General features: G+C 38.3%; 3 protein-coding genes across 11 annotated transcripts; 2 read left to right on the top strand and 1 right to left on the bottom strand.

Annotated features, from left to right (window-relative positions):
* Positions 1–231: 231 nt before the first annotated feature.
* Positions 232–12,587, bottom strand: LOC103716315 (uncharacterized). 9 transcript variants are annotated; one of them, XR_016398080.1, is made up of 6 exons: positions 11,885–12,574; positions 11,723–11,771; positions 10,019–10,102; positions 8,859–9,134; positions 8,265–8,433; positions 232–796 (listed from the first exon to the last, which is right to left on the bottom strand). XR_016398080.1 is itself a non-coding variant. In XM_088709164.2 (6 exons), the coding sequence occupies exons 1-6, from the start codon at positions 12,040–12,042 to the stop codon at positions 8,410–8,412; spliced, it is 486 nt and encodes a 161-aa protein (XP_088565290.2). In that variant the 5' UTR covers positions 12,043–12,583; the 3' UTR covers positions 8,046–8,409. The 9 variants fall into 9 exon arrangements, 7 of the variants coding, with proteins under 7 accessions (XP_088565290.2, XP_088565291.2, XP_088565294.2 ...); XR_015972266.2 differs by lacking the exon at positions 232–796 and adding an exon at positions 1,551–1,684; XM_088709164.2 differs by lacking the exon at positions 232–796 and having other exon boundaries at positions 8,046–8,433; positions 8,859–9,004; positions 9,110–9,134; positions 11,885–12,583.
* On the top strand, positions 1,029–5,566 carry LOC103716285 (non-specific lipid transfer protein GPI-anchored 3-like). The gene is made up of 2 exons (XM_088708850.2): positions 1,029–1,781; positions 5,475–5,566. The coding sequence occupies exons 1-2, from the start codon at positions 1,430–1,432 to the stop codon at positions 5,564–5,566; spliced, it is 444 nt and encodes a 147-aa protein (XP_088564976.1). The 5' UTR covers positions 1,029–1,429.
* A 2,812-nt stretch (positions 12,588–15,399) lies between the features above and the next one.
* Positions 15,400–22,796, top strand: LOC103716286 (glucan endo-1,3-beta-glucosidase 3-like). The gene is made up of 4 exons (XM_008804226.5): positions 15,400–15,969; positions 18,151–19,407; positions 20,339–20,366; positions 22,363–22,796. The coding sequence occupies exons 1-4, from the start codon at positions 15,906–15,908 to the stop codon at positions 22,514–22,516; spliced, it is 1,503 nt and encodes a 500-aa protein (XP_008802448.1). The 5' UTR covers positions 15,400–15,905; the 3' UTR covers positions 22,517–22,796.
* The last annotated feature ends 1,283 nt before the right edge of the window (positions 22,797–24,079 follow it).

Here is a 24,079-nt window from a genome sequence, read left to right as displayed (position 1 = left end):
TATTTCTATTTGCATAACTACCCATTAAAAATATTTTAATTATTTTTAATTTTAAACTACTATTTTTTTAACGATGTTGGATAGTATGGGCATATATGCAAGAAAAAAAAATGAAGGCTATGCATGCAAAACAAGCATTTTATAAAGGTACACGTGCAAATAAGGGTATTCATGTAAATTTTAATATTTAGAAGGATATGTACGTAAAAAAAAATTATTTTTAATAAAAATATTGGGAGATTTACGGTGAATATAAAATAAAAGGTATCACGAACAAAAACAATTATAGACCCATCAAGTAGTTGTTCATGTTTCTATTAAAAAATTCTTTATGTTTCAGCTCATCAATTTCTTATGGTCCTATCTTTAGATCATTTTTATATCTTTTATTATTTCTTCAGAGAAACTCGCATACCCTCAATTTCAGGCCCGAGAAGTACAATTTTTTGAATAAATTTCTTGAAAAGGCTTGGTAGACTCTTGCATTTGGACAAAAGAGCCATGCATTGGATCCAATAGATAGAGAGTCAACAAAGGTTAGTTCTAACGTCTATCGTGCTGGACTTGAGCGAGAGATTAGGATTTTGGAGAAAATCCAATATATCATTTATTAAGATAGAAGGAAGCCACGTACGTTTGCGTAGACGCCACTCCATGATGAGAAGAATTGTTACCTATGACCGGTACGTTTCCCTCCTTGTCGAGGCCTCGACACAAATGGGCTGGCTCTCTGGCCCATTAAATGATCACGATGGCTCTTTTTCTACTGGCTGTACCTACACTAGAGCCATTTGAACTGCCATTGTATAAAAAAAAGAAATAAAAATTTGATCACAATGGCTATCATTATCTCCGCCGATACGAGCTCATATTTCTCGAGATATCAATTGACAGCATAATGATAAATTTGCAAAGATAGTCAAATTTTGTTATAGCTATCTTGTATTAGTTTAGTTACAGAGCATTCGATTCAATAGATAAAATAATAGTCTCATCATGTCGGTTCATCCAGAGATGGTGGCACTACCCTCTGGTTTATACCAAGATAACAATTTTTTCCCAATAAACTCTTATCAATATCGCAAAGCGAGCAATAAACTCTTATATCTCGCCATCTCTCTCCCTCTCTCTCAAAAATTGATTGTTTTATTTTTCAGTCGATCGGTCTCCATTCCTCCGGACGCACGCACGTCCCAGAATGAAAGCCGTCCCGAACTCCCCTACCCACCGTCTATTATAAATGCCACTATAATAAGACCAGTCCTTAAACGAGCAACCCCATGCCGCCTCCGCCGCACGCGGAGGCAAGCAACAAAACGAGACCAACCAAAAACGAAGACAAGGAAAGCCGGTGACGAGGTATACGTAGGATAGAATCGAACTCACATGCTTCAAATGAGCGAACCTCTCTGCCTTTCTTGAAGGAGAGATGTCTTCGAGGGTAATCGTGGGTGCAATCCTGTTGATCTCAGCATGGGGCTCCATGGGCGTGAGCCTGGAGGATGGCGACGAGGCGGTGCTCCCCGGGGACACGCTCCCCTGCCTCGAAAGGCTGCTGCCGTGCCAAGAGTACCTGAACCACGAGAAGCCCCCGCAGATTTGCTGTAAAGTGGTAGGAACGGTTCTTGCCGCAGTTCCCCGTTGCTTCTGCACCCTCTTCAACAATCCCGAAGTCGTAGAGAACCTGCACACCACCAGGGAGGAGGCCCTCAAGCTGCCTGACAAGTGTAGCTACAACAATAACCTAACCTCCTGGTGCAACAATTTAACTTATGTAGCCAGTAATCACATCTCTCTCTCTCTCTCTCTCTCTCTCTTTCTCTCTCTCTCTCACACACACACATACACACACACACATACACACACATGCACACACGCACACACGAGAGGTTTAAGGTAATGGTTATTATAACAGTTTCAGATGGGGTCTTTTAAGTTCTATAATAGAAATAACGGCTGGCATTTAATTTGTACTGCTAGCTTAAGCAAAATGACATTTTTTAAGAAATTAAGTCTTTGTGGGGCTTGGAAAGAATAACTTTTTATTTGGTGAAGCGTGGTTTGAGGAAATAATGCCGGAGGGTGAGGAAATAATGCCGTGGTATATATAGTAAAAAATTAGAGCAACGAAAGAATCTGTTGTGGTTCAAATTTGGTCCGAGGGTGACAATGCCGAAAGGGTCGAGGGAGCCGCCCGTGATTGGAGGAAGAAGACGGGAGTCACCTCCTGCGCGGCGGCGGTGGCGGACCTACACAAAACCTCACCGGAAACACCGGTGAGGGCTCTCAGATGATTAAGGCCCTGTTTGGGGGAGCTTTTGAAGGGCCAGAAAGCACTTTCTGGCCCTCCAAAAGTACTTTTAGATGAAAAACTGTGTTTGGTAAATTTTTCAAAAAGCTGTTTCAGTTTTTGCGGGAAGCTGAAAACAGCTTTTGGGAGGAAGCTCCAATTTGGAGCTTTTGGGAGGAAGCTGTTTCAGCTTTTTCGGAAGGCTGTATTTTTGACAAAAATGCCCATATTAAAATAACATAATTACATAGTTTGTTCCTTTATAAACCTAAAAATCTGTTGGAGCCAAGAACCCTAGCCGTCAGACTCCCTTCCATAAGAAAAGATATTTTTCTTTTCAATTTTGTATGCATCTCTTGAACCACATTTTAGAAGAAAAAATTTTTAATCCTTTTCCATACCTTCCAAAATCAATCTATTGTTTTTTTTTTATCATCAACCTCGCGGCCCACGCTGAGGTCCTCCTCGAGCGTGGACCACGAAGAAGAGCCCCTGGACCGCGGAAAATTATTTTATGAAAAATTATGAAAAATTATTTTATACTAATAATTATAATATTTTATACCTTTATTTTTGTGTTATACTATAAATATAATATCATATTATATTATATCATAATACATTAATATGTTATGTTAAATAATTTAATATTATGTTATATTATGCAAAATTAATTTATACTAATAATTATAATATTTTATACCTTTATTTTTGTATTATACTATAAATATAATATCATATTATATTATATCATAATACATTAATATGTTATGTTAAATAATTTAATATTATGTTATATTATGGAAAATTAATTTATACTAATAATTATAATATTTTATAACTTTATTATTGTATTATACTATAAATATTATATTATATTACATTACATTATAATACATTAATATGTTATTTTAAATAATTTAATATTATGTTATATTATGGAAAATTAATTTATAATAATAATTATAATATTTTATACCTTTATTATTGTATTATACTATAAATATTGTATTATATTACATTACATTATAATACATTAATATGTTATTTTAAATAATTTAATATTATGTTATATTATGAGAAATTAATTTATACTAATAATTATAATATTTTATACTTTTATTATTGTATTATACTATAAATATAATATATATTATATTATATCATCATACATTAATATGTTATGTTAAATAATTTAATATTATGTTATATTACCAAATATTAATTTACTCTAATAATTATATTACTATTATGCTATATTAACATAATATTATTTTATATTACAATAATATTATACTATATCGTATATTTATGTATTAATTTATGTTATGTTTTATTATGTTATGTTGTATAATACTATGCAATGTCCTTTATGGTAATTTTGTCATATAAAAGTACTTTCTCAGTTTGTTTACCAAACACAAAACAAAGTACCACAGCACTTTACGAATGTAGTTATCAAACAGCAAACAGCTTTTTATAACAGCTCTACTTCAGACAGTTCTACTTCCAACAGCTCTACTTCTAACAGCTCTACTGCCAACAGCTCCCCCAAATAGGGCCTAAGTTAGAGTAGGATAAATTTGGTCTAGCCAAAAATATCTTAGAAGTTACCTGACCGGGCTATTTGTAGTTCCGGTGGAGAGGCCCATGTGGCAGAAGTACTGTCCGTCCTCATCATGAGAGAGGGATGGCTCTGAGTTGAATGGTGCGCAGCTAAGGTTGGCCGGTGGCATATGGTGCTGTCCGTTCTCGAGAACAGTAAGGTATTGACAGTCGCGGTAAGGTATAGCCGGAGTAGAAATGGTGCTGTCCTTTGACTGTCGAGGGCCAGCTATCGAAGCGTGACATAGTGGTGTTACAATGTACGGCCACGTAGGAGTGCGTGGGTGCACGTATGGGTGTGGCTGCTGGCGAGACCGAACTCGTTGAGAGATCGCATCATGCGTTTGGCGAGGTCGGCTAGACAGATGCTAAGAATAGCTCGGCTCTCCGGGTTTCGAGGTGTGCTCGGTGGAGCGCCTCGAGCTCGAGGGTCGGGGCGTACTAGTTAAATTGGTCGCCCCGAACTCAGTCGGGGCGAGTCGACGAATATTGGAGGTCGGTGGAGCTTTTGACGGAGTCCGAGGCCAGGCTGATTTTGGGCCGAACCGAAAATTCAACCGATCGACGTTAGCGTTTATTGGGCCAACATTGGGCGGCCCTTTTGTTGTGAGCTGGGCGATCCATGTCGCCCCCTATCAGAATCGATTTTCCTTTTTTTTTTTCAAAATAATCTCAGCCTAGCAAAATGAATTGAGGCATTATAGAAAACTTCTCATGGATCGCCCCCAATGAGAATCGATTTTCCTCTTTTTTTTTTCAAAATAATCTCAGCCTAACAAAATGAATTGAGGCATTATAGAAAACTTCTCCTCTCTCTCTCTCTCTCTCTCTCTCTCTCTCTCTCTCTCTCTCTCAACCCTGTTTGTCATGTGTCCTATTTCCCACTTTGTAAATTTGTTGGAGACAGAAGAGTTGGGCATGGTTCTCCATTTGTTAGTATCGTCATTTTTCTAGTCTATGAAATTTCATTATTTATACCTGTCACAGAAAATGGTTTCCTCTCACTTTCATCTTGGCTCCTATTTCTAACAAATGATGAACTCCTCTTGCCACATATGATACGTGGTTGGAAAGTTTAAAAGAGAAGTCAAAAAGAATACTGCATTGAAACAATCGGAAGAGGCGTTTTGTAACAAGATTTAACCTCAACAACAAAGCAATGCCCAGGATTTGAATCCGGGACCTCCTTCAAAGACAAGAAAAGAGATGCCAACCAACTAAGCCAACAATTTTTAGCTATAAATTTTTTTATCAACCTAAAGAAATATTATATGATTGATTTTGTTGGTTGTGGTTATGCTAGACGGTAAAGTTTTTCTGCATCTTTTTGTTTATGCTTTGCTATGTATTCAGGTTATGTTCAACTGAACCCTCTCCTGTACCCCCCCCAATATATATATATATATATATATATATATATATATATATATATATAAAATAAGCGAAATACTTTTACAGTGCAATATTGCACTATGTTTGTAAATATTATGATACTAATTATCAACCGATATGACAGTTTCTATGTATGTTAATTATAGAATTGCTATCTTAGTTGATTTTTTTTTTTTTGGATGTGCAGAGGTTGAATCATCATCAAGGAAGTTTCCAACTGTGACAGAAGCACCTGTTCCTAATGGTGAGACACAAAATTTCCCTTCCTTTTTCCTTTAATATCTTGGTTATATTTTTCACAATATCTATGCAACAAGATTCACAATATCTTGGTTATATTTCCTAATGGTGACAGAAGCCTCATTACTTGATTCCCAACGAACCCACTTGAACACACTGATGCACTTATAATTAGTCCTCAACCATTTAGATATAAATCGAATTAACAATATATACCTCAATTAATCAGAAAACCATATATTTCCCTTTTTTTTGGAAAAAAAACTTTGCAGAACTTTACTTTTAATTTGCCTCACTCAATCTTTTTTGCCTCATTTTGATGTACAGATGTCATGTGCTAATTTGTAAAGAGTACATTGATGAACCATATAGCATGAAAAGCGAAATGGCTTATGGTGATCTGGAGTAATTATATTCTAGCAGCTGGACATGTAAAATGCATGTTTAAGAAAAAATAAACAATAAAAAAGAGTTCAAGAAATCGGAGATAAGACAGATAAAACAAGTGAATTAGAGAAAAAGGATCGATATTTTTATTTATTTTTAAATTTTAAATGGAATTCATTGGGTTGTGAATATGGATGAGTGATTGTAGATTTTTTTTTTTTAAAAAAAAATTAGAATTCAACTAGTTTAGAATGTGCAGGAGAAATTATATCAATGAGAGATAAATGTGCAAAAATAAAAAACAAGTCCACGTGGATTATATACCAGACTTCTTAATCATATTTTTCTTGCAGATATTTGAGAATATAGAAACTAAGGATATTCTAGCTAGAAAATTTGACAGAAGGAATCTAATATATATATATATATTAGATATAGATAGACTCGTCAATTTCCATTGGAGAAGGTGGGGTACCACCATTTGAAGAAATGAGGTAGAAGTTGGGAAATCCTTTTAGATGTTATTAGATGGCCCCTCAAATGTATATATCTTCAAGTATCTTTTTTGATGGGCTTAATGATAATGCAATTGGTATTCCACTGGAAAGGGAAAAATAGACTGACAAAGTGTGAAACAATAAAAGGTAATTCTCTTCTCTCAAGAGGGGATCACCTCAAAATGTAGGCATACCAAATTAAGAATACATCATCTAACATATTTTACTCGCACCAGCTGCTTGGCAACACCTCAAGGGCTATAATTATCGTTTTAATTATCGTTTCCCTTGAGAGGTGGCTCCCCCGACTAAATATTAGAACAAACAAATTCAAGCATCTAAATATGCTAAAAGCTATTAGCTCCATACTTCCATTTTTATGAAAAATTTATAAGTTAATTGAGGCAACCCATAATCTGATCTGCTAAAAAGAATCGAGACCAACAGCTATCTTTGGCGCAGTTAATGCCTATATGATGTTAAGTATAGACTGCGGTAGCTATACCATATACCAAGTATTTTAGTAATCAATTTGTCATTATTTGTTTCTATACGACTTCACCATCTGTTTGTTTGTAAGTGAAATCCTTATCCTGCATAAAATCATCTTTGTTTGATCCAATAAAATCATATATAATTTTTTGTATTGGTATTTCTAGAATGTTTGCAATACTATCACAAGTTATCAAGTAAATCACAACTAGATTACTATTTTGTTCACAGGGTTGACGCCAACAAAAGCACCGACCATGCATCTCATGACAGGATTGACAAGTTTGGACGTTATACTTGGGGTTGGCAGCGTGCTTTTGCTCATCCTCGAGGTCTAGGTTCAGACTTTCTCCCGTATGGTAATACGGAGGGAAGGTTGTATAGTAGGAAAGAAAATTTTCCAAGAATGTGTTTGTAGTGGTGCTTTGGCCACTCAGGCACTTTGATGGTTTTCAAAGTTTGATGCTGTATTGTTTTTTATTTTAAGCTTAATTAGTCTACCTCACTCCTTTTTTAGAAGTAAACTTGAAATTGCTAGCTGTATTGATCCTTTTAATGGCCTGATCAATATGAGGCATATACATACTTTTATCTGTTAAAGTGATTTGTGTGTGTGTTTGTGAGAGAGAGAGAGAGAGAGAGCAAGAGAGCGAGGAGATTCTCTCTCAAAAAGCCTCCTCTGCTGTCTTGCATGTCATTTTTGTAGCCAATTATCCATAATATAATTATAATAAAATCAATATCTATTTCAAATAATTTAGATATGAAAACGGCTCATAACTTGTTCGGTTTTTCTTATATCCGTCCATATATCTTCGTATAATAAATGAAGCAATGTGAGTATCACTAATCGGTGGCACTTGGATGATGATAACATGACAACTTTAACTAATTACTCAAATGATCCAAGTTACGCTAAAATTCCAAGACACAATTCATTTATTGTACCAAGTCACCATCAACAACAACAACCACACAAGTCACCATCATTCACCTGTATTCCTTTGTTTTCCATGACGGATTCTTTTTTTTTTTTTATGTGATGTTCCATGAAGGATTCAAATGAAGTATATATCAATAAGAGACAAGTCATTGGATCGTTCTAAACTCTAAGTGAGCATTCCTACTGAACAAGTTGATTCCTTCTGTACATAATAAATTGAATTACTATAGTCTTTGTTCACATTAAAGAACATTCTGACGTGGAAGAACTGAAGAACATATAGATACTTTATTAAATATGGAAAAAATAAAAGGAGTTCTACTCATGTGACTGTTTTCATAATCGCATATGTATTATACTAAAAGAATTGAGAGCAAAATCAGATTTTCAATGCGATCAGAGCTGAGCAAAGTGGTACCTCCAGGACATCATCAGGATTGAGATTTTCAGAATGAGCATTTTCTTCAAGTAGCCTTCAGAGTGAGCTTCAAATGAGTCGCAAAATAAGCATGCAGTCATCAGAAGCGTATTAGCAGCTAAGATGGGAAAGTTGAGCAATAACTTCACGGAAGAATAACCTGCGTCAACTGGTAACAAGTTAGCCTGCAGCAGTTGAAATCTTTTTGAGCATATGCAATGAAGGCATTAGGAACTACCAGCTAACTGCTGGAACTACCATGTGCAGCTCAAAACAAAGAGCTAAATCTAATATAACCCACACCCCCAACCCAAAAGAGTAAGTCATCTGTGGACCAGCACGTCCTCAATGCTGAGTATAATTACACTTCCAGCATGTGCTCAATGCTTAGCATCATTATACTTTCCAGAGAGGAATCGATGCTTTCTTGATGATTTATCTAGAGAGGAGTCATATCAGTATCAATAGACATCAGTGATTAAGATGAAATGGGAAAAATGACCTCAGCTATTTTACAACCCCTTGTAGATCAAATTTGAGTTCTGCAAGTCTTTTCAAAAAGAAAAGCCAACTTATAGGATTTGCATAACATACCTTCAAGTTGTTTTTCAAATTTTTGGCATTTGATTGAGCGTCATCATATATACAAGATACGGTTCCTCTCGCTTCAACCACACAGGTGGATCGCTTTTGATGGAGCTTGCCACCAGCTAAGAAGCCTTCCACAGACCGCTGAACATCTGCAAAAACTTGGGTTCTGATATTTCTTTTCTTTAAATCTTCTGTAGAAACGATTATCATGATATCAAGCTTTCTCCAACCAGCATGAGCCCTATTCTCATTACCTCTGGTCTCATGATATCCTGTTGTCTGCAATTATGATTCCATAGCAGTGAGTGAATAACAGAAACCAAGTTTGCTAAGAGCAGACAAATTTCATATAATAGCAGATTTGTTATGTGCGAAAAGACCATTAAATAATTTGAAAACTGATGTTTGATTTGTTTCCAGTTCCTTTATCTATGTGGACACAATGTTAAATGAAGCTTTCCCATTTGTCCAATTAATCTGGAGTACAGAAGAGTTTAAAGGTAGAGCAATAGACACATTTGCAGATGCTTTCATGGTAGTAAGACTGCAATGTTGATTCTCTCCGGAGGGTCAGGACCTACCAATTTGGCAACAATTAGTGTATGCTTCAGCTACAACCGATTTTACAGTCTCCAAAGACAAGTCTTGTGCATTCTTTTTATCCCGCCTGGACCCACGCTCATAGAAGATTTTAGAAACAACAAGCTAACTCTTCTCACCATCTCCTGTGCCAAGATGATACTGATGCATCACCCAGTTGGATTTCCCAGGCTTCTTGCCTTTTTTCCATGCTTGCATATAGAACCATTATCTTTTTACAGCCCTGGTAACTCCCATCAACAACGACTGGTCTAATCTTGCCAACTTTTTGCCAAAAGAAATCTTCAGAGTCATCATTGTGCACCATCCAATGTTTTCAATTTTTAGCATTATATATCTTGAATAATCTATGGAAGAAGTAGGATACATTTCCATCCTTCTTGACACCAATTAATTGGCGATTTAGGCTGAAAGAAATGCAGAAATAATGTATGTTCTAGGAATAAAACCCAAACTTTTAAGATAATTACCAGGTAGTTTTTGTGGATGAGTGAAACCAGATCCATCGTCTTCACCGAGAGAAGTAATAAATTCACTGATTAAAGGATGAGGATCAGACACACCTTTGTCAACTTTTGCACGAAGATGCCAAAGTAATCTCCATCAGATGGATCAAATTTCACACCTCTGGGTAACCCTGGCCACTCCTGCAAAGGATAAATAACACATGCTAAAGCTAAACTTACACCTCTGGATTCTCCTTTTAGTTGTCTGTATGTTGTTTTAAGTTGTCAACCATGACCTCATTTAATTGCTCATGATCTGTTTTAAGTCGTCAATCATGACTGTAGTCAGTTCCAAAAATCCGTAGTTTAGCTGACATCCCCAAAACCATCCATAAGTTTATCAGTCCACAAGTTTGAAATAAGAGTATTTCTGGAATAGAGGTGTTCTTAGAATTGTTTATCCTGTCTATAGGATTTGAGGGCTTTTTTGGAACCTCGCTGCCTTAGTCAACTGGCACACGACACATAAATCATATAATTACATGCATTAACAAATTATCATGTTATTTTACCATCACAACCTTGATGTTGGATGTCAACAGAACTATCTGGATTGTACATTTTAACTTGGTGCTTTGTGTAGAGCTTTTATTAGCCCTCTAGTCCTCTTATTGCCCCAAAATCATAAGAAGTGATGATGCTTACAATATCCACTATCTAAAATAATGGTCTCAAAATCAGGTTAGAATTGAAGAACCTTAACCCTTCTCTTCTTAATCTTAAGGTTGTGTTCATAGAAGATAATACTTGTAACATCAGATGAGCATCCTAACAATTACGATTCTGTAGGTTAATTAATGATGCTGCATCTTACGGCACAAATATCATTTCAGCAGGTAGAAGAGGTGTCGACTATCTGAAATGTTTGTGTTACAATTCATGATTTTTCTGGCACACAAAACCTAATTTGTCTGCACAGTACAAGTTGCAAATCTCATATGATTAAGTTTGACTGGGAAAATCAATTGCAGTAAATAAGCACAAGAATACTTTCAAGCACTAGCATTATTTTGTGAATTAAACCAATTTTGTCCTTTGCTACTCTATGCTTAAAGCTAATTTAGAGACTTTTTTGAGTGACTTGATTTTTTGTAATAATGTGAAACTGTTTAGAGATGATATACATCACTATGTAGATGAAACTGATTAGGACTTTTATTTGGGTAAGGACTCTATAGAGTTTAGAGTTTGGACTTAAAAATGCAAACTGAATGATCTACTATTCTTGTCTTTCAAAGCCTGCTCCAAATGTGAAGCTAGGCCAAAATAAGGACGCCACACATTGTAAATATCATCTGATAATTCAGGGTCGCCAAATATATGATAACGTATGCCAAGGTTTTTGCTTGCATCAAGAAAAGCCATAGAAAGTTCTGACACAACATATGAGAATAGCATTCGACTTTGGCATTGCTATTCATCTATTCACCGTATCATCATATTGACATGAAAAAGGGGAGAAAGACTCTGTTTTTTATTCTTGTGCATTTTCTGCTAACAACTAGCGAATTTCAAAAGATAATTCCATTATTGGATTCTATCAGATAACTCAGTAAATGGGATTGCTCAATATACCATAGTACATTGCATTTCCAACACAACAAATCAAACTAGCATTCAAACTCGGTGCTGTTGATGGGATCAGCTAAAACCTATGTCACCATATTGACATGCAAGAATTGAAAAAAAAATAAAAGATTTTTTTTTAAAAAAAACGTTTAGAAGAAATAGAGAGATAGCAAGTGAGCTGAAAGAGATAACCTGCGAAGCTCCCAGAGAGACCCGCTTGACAGCCATGTCTATGGGAGGCCTGCGGTTAGCCATAGATGGGTTAACCAAGCAACATAATGGTATCAAGAACCAGATTACAAGGTGAAAAAGAAAAATCGAAAAGAGAAATGAGAGAAACAAACACAAGTTTACTTCCAATGATCTGGGGACGAAGGGGACGGCGTGCTCGAGAGGAACAACCGCCACCGCTTGATCAGCGGCAGGCAGTCGAGATTATCCATCCAGCGCTTATCTCCTGCCATGATCTTGACCTTATCCGTGGAGCAGTCGATAACTATGGCGGAGGACATCCCCCCGCTAGGGTTTTCTCGCGCCAGCGCCTAAGAATCGCAAGCCAGCGATTCCACCGGAGGAGGAAAGAAACGGAGAGAAAGGGAGAACAAGAATCGATGGTTTCCACTTAATAGGGTTTCTTTACATCAAAAATCTTATTAGGGTTTCGGAGAGAAGGTGGGGGGTGGAGGGAGGAGAAGGAAAGAGAGGAGAACTGGAGAAGGAAAAGGACCTTTGGATCGCGGTCGCCGATTGGCCGCCGGGAAGGCATTCCACCGGAGCTTCCAAAAGAAAAAGAAAAAAAAAAAAGCCAACGGGCAGGATGATTTCTTGCGTGGGCAGCGGACATCCTAATAACCGTAGGATACGAAAGACCCTAACGGGACATGCCCGGGGGGTTCCAGGTCGGAACTTTTGGCCCCGCATGTAATAATCGATGTACCAGGGGGTTTTTGGTTTTTCATTTTCGTTTTCGATCAAGGTCCAAGGACCATTTTTAAGGTAGAGGGATTTTTGGCTTGGGATGGGAAAGGAAGCAGAGGGGATAGAGGATCGGCTAACCAGAAGAGTACGTGATTACGAAGGAGGGGAAAAAATAAAAATAAAAATTTAAAAAATAAGAACATAAATAGGGATCATTTTTTATGCGCATCCCAATTCATAAATTTAATTTAAGATTTATTTGAATATTTCTACAAAATTAGACGAAAAATTTTGCTGGTCTATCTAGCTTGCATTTTTCAAGAGTTTATCCAAATTCTGCCCAGATTTTAGCTTTTAAATAAAATAATTTTGTTTTTTCATGCAATTTGTGTCGAGTATAATTTGGTTGATACAGAGTTATGCTGGATGGCTCGATTCATAAAGCTTACAAAAGTTTTCAGCCTAATTCTATAAAAATAGCTAGATAGATCTTCAGTAAGAAATTTAGCCCGATCCTATTGGATTATCTAAATGGAGCCTAAATATTTCGTAATTCTTTTGACTTGGATGAGTATGATTGCATTTATTTGAGATGAAAAACAAGCTCATGTGCTGTGCTATTTGGATGAGTCTAAAGGTATCCCATGAATTTTGTTATAAGAAACTCTAACATATGAACTATTTTTATCACAAATTGATTGTGTGCATTCAAAAAAAAGTCTTTCGGTTGGCTTTGCATTGATATGATTTGATGGATCTACCCGTATTCAAATTATTGTTAGCAGCAAAGCTTTTGAAAGTAAAGTATTTAGTAAACCCATTTTTACTATTTGGTAACTACATTTTAATATACCTTAAAAGTTTAATATATGTAAGGTAATTAAATTGAGAACATGCTTTTAGTACAAGAGAATAACAATAAAATACATTGTATGGCACTTACAATATTTTAACTCTTTGTTTTATCAACAACTATTATTATAAATTATTTTAATTTATAGAATATTTATTTTGAATAGGCTAATATTGTAATATAATAGTACAATATTATACCAATATAATAATGTTACCAATATTAAAAAATAATTATTATGATATAATAATGATAATATTGTTATAGTATTAGTATAATATATTTATATTATAATATTATAATTAATATTATAATAATATTATTATAATAATATAAATAATACATAAAAAAATCTAATATGATATTATATTGCTGTTATAATGATGTAATGATATGATATGGTATGATATCATATAGTATAATATAATGTCTCTATTATTAGTAATAACTATAATACAATATTTTGATATAAAGTATTGCGGCTATTATTATTGCATATTAATACATTATTAGATGGTATGATGTTATTATAATATATGATCACGATAATATTAATTTAGAGTAATATTATAATACTATTATATTATAGTATTATTTTTATATTGATGTGATATAGTATAGAGTTCATAGGTATTTTGGTTACACCTGAGCTTCAAAAACCAATTTTAGGAAGAAACTTTAAATTAGAGCTTTTGCCAAATGAAGGTTTTCGGCTTCTAGGAGGACCAAAAGCCAATATTGTTCACTTTTAGGAAGAACCTCAAAAGCTGTGGTGAATGCATGGAGATGATTCTTAAACATAGATCCTATTATTTTGCCATCGACGAAGGTGCAGTTGAGTTTGAGGTATATGTAAGAGTATGCTTGTCTTGATTCTAATCTACGATAGATTGTTAGGGATGGCATCATAATCTCTCAATTTCTTCAGCTGGTCACTTGCTACTCTTTATTTGCTTTTTTTTTTTCCGGTGGTGAGAAGGCTTAAAGGCGCCTCACCTGTTGTTTTTTGTTCAAGAGTCTTACGATCAACTGTTGGCAAAAATGGGCAAAGAGAAAGGTAATGGAATCATGTTTTTTTTTTTTTTGATGATAGAATGGGGCTACAAGGAGTCACCCAGTTTTTATCAATAAAGATGGAACTTAGAAGTGATGGAATTGTTGTGGAGGTGATGCGTATCACTAGCTCATGTTACTGATAAAACTCTGGCACGTAACATGCATGTGCATTTGACTTGGTTTTCATAATAATGGATTGATGTGTCTCCATTATCCTCCTCTCTTCCTCTTTATTCCTTTACCTTGGCCTAGCTTCTGTTTCCCAGCAATCTGGATTCAGCAAGGGTTCACCAATGGCAATGGAGTAGGATGAGTATGAGAAAATATGATTGGGTTTGGCATAAGGGAGAAGTTGAACAGTGGTGCAGGGTCGAGCACACCAGCATCAGTGTAGTAGCAGGATGGAGCAAGAGAGGGCACGTAGCAAAACCCTGACATAATTCACATCAAACAAAATGATTCCTTTACGTCCTACCCATTCATTACACATCAGACGTTTCTTTCTTCCGGCTAACGTGCCGAAAATTAGTTTGAATTCACTCGTGCTCGGCCGGATCGGCTTTTTGATCTCCGCATCTTGTTCAGGCCATGCGCGGAACAACGGAACACCAGCCCGGAGCCAAAAGTTCGGCCAGCCCAGTCCTGCTCTGGAACCCAGGCTCGGTAAACGAAACCGTCGTCCAACGGCTACAAAAAAAAGAACCCAATAGACCGGGCCTCCATCCCCACAATCCACCACCATCACATCAATCCAAAAGTACCCTCGTGATTCGTGCGGGCCACCTTTCCCAAGAGACCGTTCCCCCTCGCCGGGGTCTCTCACTCGTACACGCCCATTGCCCCGTCCCAACGACGCCAGAATCTAAAAATAACAATAAAAAATTGGAAAAGCCGTGTCCATTTCTGAAATATGGCCGTTGTTTCAAGCTGGTTGCCACGTCACCCATTGGCCCCTGTGGGGCCTACTTCCGTCCCATGGCCTGCGTGCCTCAGCAGTACCTCGAAACGGCTAACTAGTCCCACATCTGGATCCATCGCCTCCGTCCGCCATACGATCCGATGTTCGGCGGAATCTGTGCCGTCCAGTACCTGACAGACGACATGTGATCGATGGGATGGGAGTGCCTGGAAGAAGACAGACCCTTACCAGCCCCCCACCCCTTCTTGGTCCCCTACTTAAGTAAAAGCCTGGTCTTTTCTATATTCTCCTCCGTTTCGTTCCTCCAAGCTCACTCCAAACCAGGGGAAAAAAGGCTTCTTTTTTTTTCTTTTTTTCTTTAACACCTCCTTCCTCTTCTCAGATTTCTTCCTTCCAGCTTCTTCTACGGATATTTTTCTGTTTTTTTTTTCTTGAGTTCTTTTGTGAAGTGGCGGAAAGAGGGGCTGTTTTTTCCCCTTCGTGCTCTGTTTCTCTTTTTCCCCTGTTCTCCTCCTCCGCTGATCTCTTCGAGCTCTCTGTTCCTGCTTTTTTATCTAGCTTTAATCCTCACAAGTCGACTGTTTTATGCGATTGGAGGGAAGGAGCGTTCTTCCTTTGAAGGGAAATTGATGGAATCGATGGCGCCGTTTCTCCTTTTGCTTCTGGCGATCTCGGTGGTTCATGCTGACGAAGGTTCGGTTTCTCTTCTTTTAATAATGCCAAGATATATTTTCTCTCTTTGTCTTCTTTTATTTCGATTCAGTTTTCGAGCTTTTTTCGGGGCATTTCATTTGCCTCTTTGATCTCTGCTCTGGTGTGCAGCTAGATTTCTCTCTTCTATTTTTGGTTAAAAAAGCTAAATCTTTGGATTTTTTTCTTCGGCATTTTTGTATCATGCGAGCAATCTTAACCGAGTATGATGGGCTTTGTAAAAGCCCTCTCGTTGTGTTCTCATCTATTCCAAGATTCAGATGTTCTGCAGATTTTTCGCATTAGTTGTTTCCACCCTGTATTTTTATTTCAGTCCAGTGTTTGCAGTTCTGTAGACTTGGGGGGTGGGGTCTTTTCTTTTATTTTTGTGGAAGAAGAAATGGCACTTTGACTGATTGGTTTCGTCTTTCCCAAGTCTATCTTACTTGTCCAATCGAGTACTACACTGTCATATTAACTCAAGTGGTAGGCTGGTTGCTGGTTATATTTGGTGTAATTTATTGGGGCTGACATTACTCGGTCTTCTAAGCTCTAGTGGAACCTTTAACAACTTGTCACCGGACAAGGTATATCACTCGGCTACCATTCCTTGCTCTATAACTTAGATAACTATGAACTAATATATCAGTCAAAAGGAACTATGGACTCCTAAGTTAGTAAACACCCCACCCCACTTCCGAGCTGGTCGGGAAGTTTTAATCCACGCTAGGGAAAACCAGCACCTTTCTATTTGATTTTGGGGGTGATAGGTTGACCATTGATGTTGTGTTCTCTTATGGTATAGCATATTAAATTAGTCTTTAATATTGGGATAAAATAGTGAACATTTTAGGCAGATTTTTGATTTAAAAAATGTAACAACTTAAGACTTTATACAGAATGGCTAGTTAAAATATATTATTTGGATTTCTCGATTTTTTATAAATATTTAAAATTTATTCAATATTTTTTTTAATGCTAGAAGTTTAAATTTATTTAAATTTAATTACAAATTTTATTATCGGTCTGATCGGTTTTAATGAATCTGTGCTGTATCTCTTGTAATAAGTTAAGATCTTATCTCAAATAACTAATTAAAAAATATTATTTAAATTTTTAATTCTGCATAAGTATTCTAAATCTCGGTCTTTGACACTTGTTCGCATGGTTCTTGCAAAAAAAAAAAAAAATCACTCGTTTCGGAGCCCGAGTTCGTCTGACCACTCATGTTTGTGATGCGATTGAGTGCGATACAGCAGTGGTGGGGTCCGGTCCAGGTTCTCCTGCGTTTCTCTTTTAGAATAAAAAAAATAATAATCAAGGAGACCCGATCTTTAAACATCGACAATTTCCTCGGCAACAGGCTAGTGGGCCCCCACAAACAGACCTGAAACTAATCAGCTGGGTCCCATGTTTTGGTCTCTCTCTCTTGATCACATTGGCGCCGAACTTTAGAACCAGTATTCAAATCTTGTGGGCGATACGGAGTTGGAAAGACGTCCCTTATGCCAACTTTACCTGACATATCTTTAATGTCATACGTACACTCCTGCACCGTGTGATTGGCCCATGAGGATGATGATGATCCCGTCACCGAGATCCTTGCAGTGTCCCACTACCAGAGCTTTAATCAGCGGCCAATGTTCCGAATGCTTTGTGCCTTCATCCTCGTCCTGTTGGATCAATTAGATTAGGTAAATTTGAACAATTGGGTTCGTGTCCGGCATATTTGTTTTTCTGATCCGCCCCTTTAGCTTCAACGATGCCTCGATATCTGTGCGAAATTTTGTTCGCGGTGGCGGATTCCGATCACGCCACCTTCGCGGGACCAGTGGGCCCAATCTGGGCAGACGGTTGTATAGAAATCTCTATGCGGTTTCCATCGTTCGGATGATCGAAGACCGCGGAATGAACGGCGGATCTCCGCTGTGTCATTGTAGCACTCTGTCCACACGTGACGTCCGTACCCACTTGTCTCCCCCGGCCAGCTTGTTGGTCCGTCGGCTGGTCTTCGGTTTCTGTTCCGCTGGACCACGTTAGCATATATAGCTATCATCATCATAAACGAGTCCTTTTCTTTTCTCTCCTTTTTCTCTTTTTCTTCAAATAATAAATCAATTAATGCCATGTTTTATAAGTGCGCATTTTAGTATTTGCTGATGGTTTTTGGGCTAACGTGCGCAGGGGCGTACATCGGGGTGAACATCGGGACGGCGCTGTCGGACATGCCGTCGCCGACGCAGGTGGTGGCGCTGCTGAAGTCGCAGAAGATCCAGCACGTGCGGATGTACGACGCGGACCCGGCCATGCTGGCAGCGCTCGCCAACTCCGGCATCCGCGTCACCGTGTCTGTTCCCAACGAGCAGCTCCTCGCCGTCGGCCAGTCCAACGCCACCGCCGCCAACTGGGTCTCCCGGAACGTGGTCGCCCACGTCCCCGCCGTCAACATCACCGCCGTCGCCGTCGGCTCCGAGGTCCTTACCGCCCTCCCCAACGCCGCCACCCTCCTCGTCTCCGCCCTCCGCTATGTCCACTCCGCTCTCGTCGCCGCCAACCTCGACCGCCAGATCAAAGTCTCCACCCCGCACTCCTCTTCCATCATCCTCGACTCCTTCCCCCCGTCCCAAGCCTTCTTCAACCGCTCGCTAGAGCCGATCATGGTCCCCATGCTCAAGTTCCTCCAGTCCACCGACTCCTACCTTATGCTCAACGTCTATCCCTACTACGACTACATGCATTCCAACGGCGTCATCCCTCTGGACTACGCGCTCTTCCGCCCGCTGCCTCCGAACAAGGAGGCCGTGGACGCCAACACGCTCCTTCACTATACTAACGTCTTCGACGCCGTCGTCGACGCCGCCTACTTCGCCATGGCTTATCTCAACGTCACCAACGTCCCCGTCGTCGTCCTCGAGTCCGGCTGGCCCCACAAGGGCGACCCCTCGGAAGAGCCCGACGCGACCGCCGACAACGCCGATACCTACAACAGCAACCTCATCCATCACGTGACCAACAGCACCGGCACCCCCAAGCACCCTGGCATCCCCGTCCCGACCTATATTTATGAGCTCTACGACGAGGACCAGCGGCCCGGGGTGCTGTCGGAGCGCAACTGGGGGCTGTTCGATGCGAATGGGATGCCGGTTTACACGCTGCACCTCACGGGGTCCGGGGTGTTGCTGGCAAATGACACAACGAACCAGACGTACTGCATTGCGACGGAGGGGGCGGATGCGAAGCTGCTGCAGGCGGCGCTCGACTGGGCGTGCGGTCCGGGGAAGGTGGATTGCAATGTGCTGATGCAGGGTCGGCCCTGCTATGATCCTGACACGGTGGAGGCGCATGCGACGTATGCCTTCAATGAGTATTACCATGGGATGGGGATGGCTTCAGGGACGTGCAATTTCAATGGCGTTGCCACCATCACGACAACAGATCCAAGTAAGGAAGCTCTCTCTCGCTCTCTCTCTTGCTCGCTCGCTCGCATGCACGTCGAACTTTCAGGCTTGAATTTAGTTTTCTACCCACTCGGTGCCAGAGGTTTTTCGCATCCTTACTTACCATATGCTATTAGATCGATATATGCACTTCGCTTTCTAAGCATCTTGGAAGAGCTCATTTAGTAAAGCTCTGGATGAGAGTAAGGTTTTTGTGCATTCATGCCTCAGTTATTTAAATTTGATAGAATGTTTCTATATAAAATATATCGATCAGCATCCCTTTTGCCATTAATTTGGCACACTAATTCTATGCCTACCATCTAACATTGTGTAGCTGAATTGGTTTAAGATGCTTTGGGCATAGTCATGAATATGTATATTAACTGTATGCCAGCATAGCACCAATCTCGAGCACCACAAATCTGGCACTGGCAGGCGCTTACTCCGTTGAGATGGGGGAACTATATGCTTGTGAGCATCTATAAGGAGGGTATACAGGGAAAAGTTGCAATTGTACACTATTTAGTTTTGCTACGTATTAGTAATTGTAGTGAGAGTTTTTTTCAAATACCATGCATGAGCCATTTTATGTTTTTATCATATAATTAGGCAGTTTTAGCTCAGAGTGCAACAATATATTGCGAATGTGCGCTATCTAGTTTGATTGGTGTATTACAAACATTTTGGTTCCAAAAAGTTGTTAGACTTGCTTTTGCTGTGTTCTTGCATGCAGAAACTAAACTTATTAAAAAAATGTCCGTATGCACACTGTCTGCACATGCATGCAATTAATATAAAAGCTTTTTGTCATCAAAGTATATAATGTTCAGGAAGTAGATTCATTTATAAATGTACTGATCTTAGAGGGCGAGGACTAATTATTTAAAAAAGTTGTATGTGCTTCTTATGTCTGGGCATTTCCTTTGATGCAGGTCATGGTGACTGTATATTTTCTGGAAGGTATGCTGCTTTTACTCCTGTGAAAATTTCAATTGCTTATGAATGACTAGTGTTAATATCAGTGTTGCTTTCTCATATACTTGTTTTTTTCTTTTAAAGAAATATGTTAGATGGTAGAAGAAACAGCCATATGCAATCGATTTGTTTTTGTTGGCCTGGCCTGTGGGAGTGAGCATTGCATAATATCAAGTGCAGCGGTAAAGACCAAAAATACATTTTACCAAAAAAATGGACCAAAAATACATACTAGTGTAAAGACCAAAAATACATTTTACCAAAAAAATGGACCAAAAATACATACTAGCGTAAATCGCGAGAGTATAATCATCCAACTGATATGGGAGTCTGGCATATTTTTAATATTTATTTATTAGTAAAGGAGAAAGGAAATGGTAGAGAAGATTGCATACTTTTCCCTTTCTTTCTCCTGTTTAGTACAATCAAATAACTTAGATATTTTGATTTAGGATTTGAAAAGGTGTTTGTAAAATAAAAGATGTTCTATGATATGCTAACATGATACTGTGCATTATTCTTGGAGCTCTTCTACTGACATACTCCCTTGTTTTCTGAGAAGTTGGTTTCAAGAGCCAAATCGGTAGCTGTAATTGTAACTTTTCAGATTTTAATTGAGACCTTGTCTCCACTGTAACCCCCCCTCCCTGGGGAAAAAAAAGGGAATAGGAGCCAAAATCCAAATCCGGCATTCTACAAGGAAGTTGCATCTGTTGTTTCATAGAATAAGAAGTCTGATACCATTGAACAAAGCAATTCAAACGCCTCAAATAAAGCTTCTAGGTGGATATTGTGAAGCAAAAGATTTTTCTGATACACTTCATTAGTGTATTCTGGTTAGCAGTTATTAAGCCTAATCCTCTAGAAAATATACTTTGCCTCTGCTCTGTGTATTTGAAAATGATACTTGAGAATTTGTTGTTACTTCCTTGAGGTGGATGCCCTTGTAAAAATAATTCTGTGATAGAAGGCCTTTGTGCCTAAGAGTTGTACTTTCTTCTTGTTCCACATCTAAGACCTTTTAAAGCCATATTTGATTCTTTGAGAGCAAGATTTTAAGTTGCGGCAGAATCTGATTGGTTTCTGCTGAGAGAGAACCGAACTTGACCCGCAATTTCGGATTTCGGTCAATTTCAGCCTAAACTAACTGGTTCGGTCGGCGATCTTGGTCCATTTTGGCAGAAATTTACTAAAAATAGTCATAGATGCTTTTTTTATGAATTCATTTTACTCTTTAATATGACAATTTAGTCATATCTTTGTTTATTTAAGTCCTTAGGTTATATGGTGCCAATTTTCAATTTATTCAAACACCTCTAAAATAGTCCATGTCATAGTACTTTGCAATATTTTATGGATATATTATAAAATAACAATATTTTATAAACTTTTTTTTTAATATCTAAGAGATATATCATTCCATAATTATATGGATCGATGCTGAGCTATCTCATTATTATTCTCATCCCCATTAGTTTTCTCACCCACATGATGTTGATGATAGCCACCTCTATTATATTTCATTCTCTTAGTACTTTTTTCTGGATAGTTCATGCTTGATTGAGTGATATTGGCAATTTACTCAAGAGATTAGAACATTATTGGGATCGGGATATATTCATTGTTAAGCTTCACCATAGTTTAATTTCAGCTTGAAACTTATCTAAACTAAATAAATTATGATCCTAGATAACTTTTTTTAACCACAATCAAATGATGTGAATAAGTTTCCTTGAATATTTTTATTTTTTTTCTTTTTTTTCTGACTTGTTTGTTCGAAACTCCGTTACTCGGCGTGCCAGAACCGAATTTTAAAACTTTGTTTGAGGTTAGGCTAACTTGAGCTATTGGTTGTCCTATGGTTTGGGATCTGGAGTAGTAGTGTTGTCATTTGCTTTTGGAGAACAGAGTTGCATGCTTTTGGAAGTCAATCCAGCTTTACAGCCATGAAATTGAGGAGATGTTTGTTTCTCATGTGCAGCGGCGGAAAGAATGGAACCTTCTTGAATAGCTCATCACTGGCACCCTCCTCAAATTCCACCTCGGCTGAATCTGGACACCCTCGCAGTTTCCGTGGCACCATGCTGCTCCTTCAAATCGTTGGAGTCTTTCTATCGAGTCTACTATTCTTGTAGTGTATGATCATCTCTCTCTTTTTTTGTTCGAGTGATCTGTATCAGAAGCCCAGGAATTAAAAATTGGATTGAATGTGGATTCCTGAGATGAGGGGGGGTTGTGCTTCTTTTTCTCTATGAAGCTTGCTGCATGGCGCACCCAGTTTTGTCTTCTGCTCAGGCTTGAAGGATTTTCATGGTATTGGATTACTTCATTGCCATTCCTTTTGTTTTTATTTCTGTAGTTGGTGTTATTGCAAACCTTTGTACAAAGCTAGAGAACCTAGAGACTCTCTTCTCAGATGCACTCATGTGAACTGACTGTGTTATTTGTCATAATTGATTAGCTCTGTTTCATCGACAACAAAATCAATTAAGTTGTGGAGGGTATTATTTCAAGCCAAATACAGACAAATTAATAAGCATTTTAGAAGGGCATTTGGATCTTCTATTCGCTTTACGAACTCATTCGTACAATAGTACTTCCAATAGTTCATAGCCTTCTACAAGTCATCCCAATCTCCCAGTGAACAACCTCTGCACTAATATCTGTTTCTGAGAGAAAGGGTGGATGAAGCACTTGCATTATAATTATGCTTTGGAATCTTTGGTTGCTAATTAGAGGAATATGACTACTAATTCAAGCTTCAGTTGTAATTGCAGATTAGCATCTTGAATTGAGATATTCTCATCGGCCCACATCAGCTAGGATAAATCTTGAATGCTTATATAGGATCAAGAAATCTAAATAATATTTTATTAGCTAACATTTTATTGCAAATACAAGTTTGATTTGTTCCTCTCCGTCGTACAGGCCTATGGCCAGCCAAATCATGTCTTAAATAGGCTAGAACTGAACCACATGCATGGAAGATCTATAGAAAATTAAAGCTTGAGATATCACAATGCAGCAATGAACATTCAAACCCAGATGAATAGACCATCGACATAACAGAAGGGATGGTAGAACATCGATCTTCAAATCATCTTTTTTTCGTTTTTGTAGAAGATTCATTTCAAGGGTTAATGGTTTTTGTTTTGGCGCAGAATATATAGGGGCCAGAATGCTTAAAACAGGGAAAACAAGATTACTTGGGCCCTAATTGTGTTTATTCTATCTCTCGGTTAGGATATAGGAATCGAGGGATGGTCAAATGTTGTCTGCATGCTGTTGGATTGACAGCCACCAAGTTTGATCTATGTGGAGTAAGACTTATAACCAGCACCGTACTTCGCTTACAGGGCCTGTAACTGAGCCTTAAGTCTCGAGGGGTCAAATTGTTGGGGCCCATACCCAGTCCTCGGCCCTGGTCTCGCGGCTTAGGATTAGGACAATGCTATATCACACACGGTGGCATGGCATGGAGGGACCGCGTGAGGGCGCCAGGAGCTTCCAACACGTGGCATTGGACGTGGATCTCAAAGCATAACTTCGAGCCTGAATTAAGTACAAAAAAAAAATCAACCAATTTATGGCCGAATTTATTAAAAAATTATATCTTATACTTCAAGCACCATGTGGTTGTACACCGTATCAATCATCTCATCCATAGTGATTGGCCAACAGAAAAGAGGCGACGTGAT

Source organism: Phoenix dactylifera, chromosome 12, assembly GCF_051530095.1.
Source record: "Phoenix dactylifera cultivar Ajwa chromosome 12, Ajwa_hap1_PhDact_Kaust_v1.1, whole genome shotgun sequence".
NCBI lineage: Eukaryota > Viridiplantae > Streptophyta > Magnoliopsida > Arecales > Arecaceae > Phoenix > Phoenix dactylifera.
The sequence above is the reverse complement of the archived record's forward strand: the minus strand, read 5'-3'. Positions and strand labels throughout refer to the sequence as shown.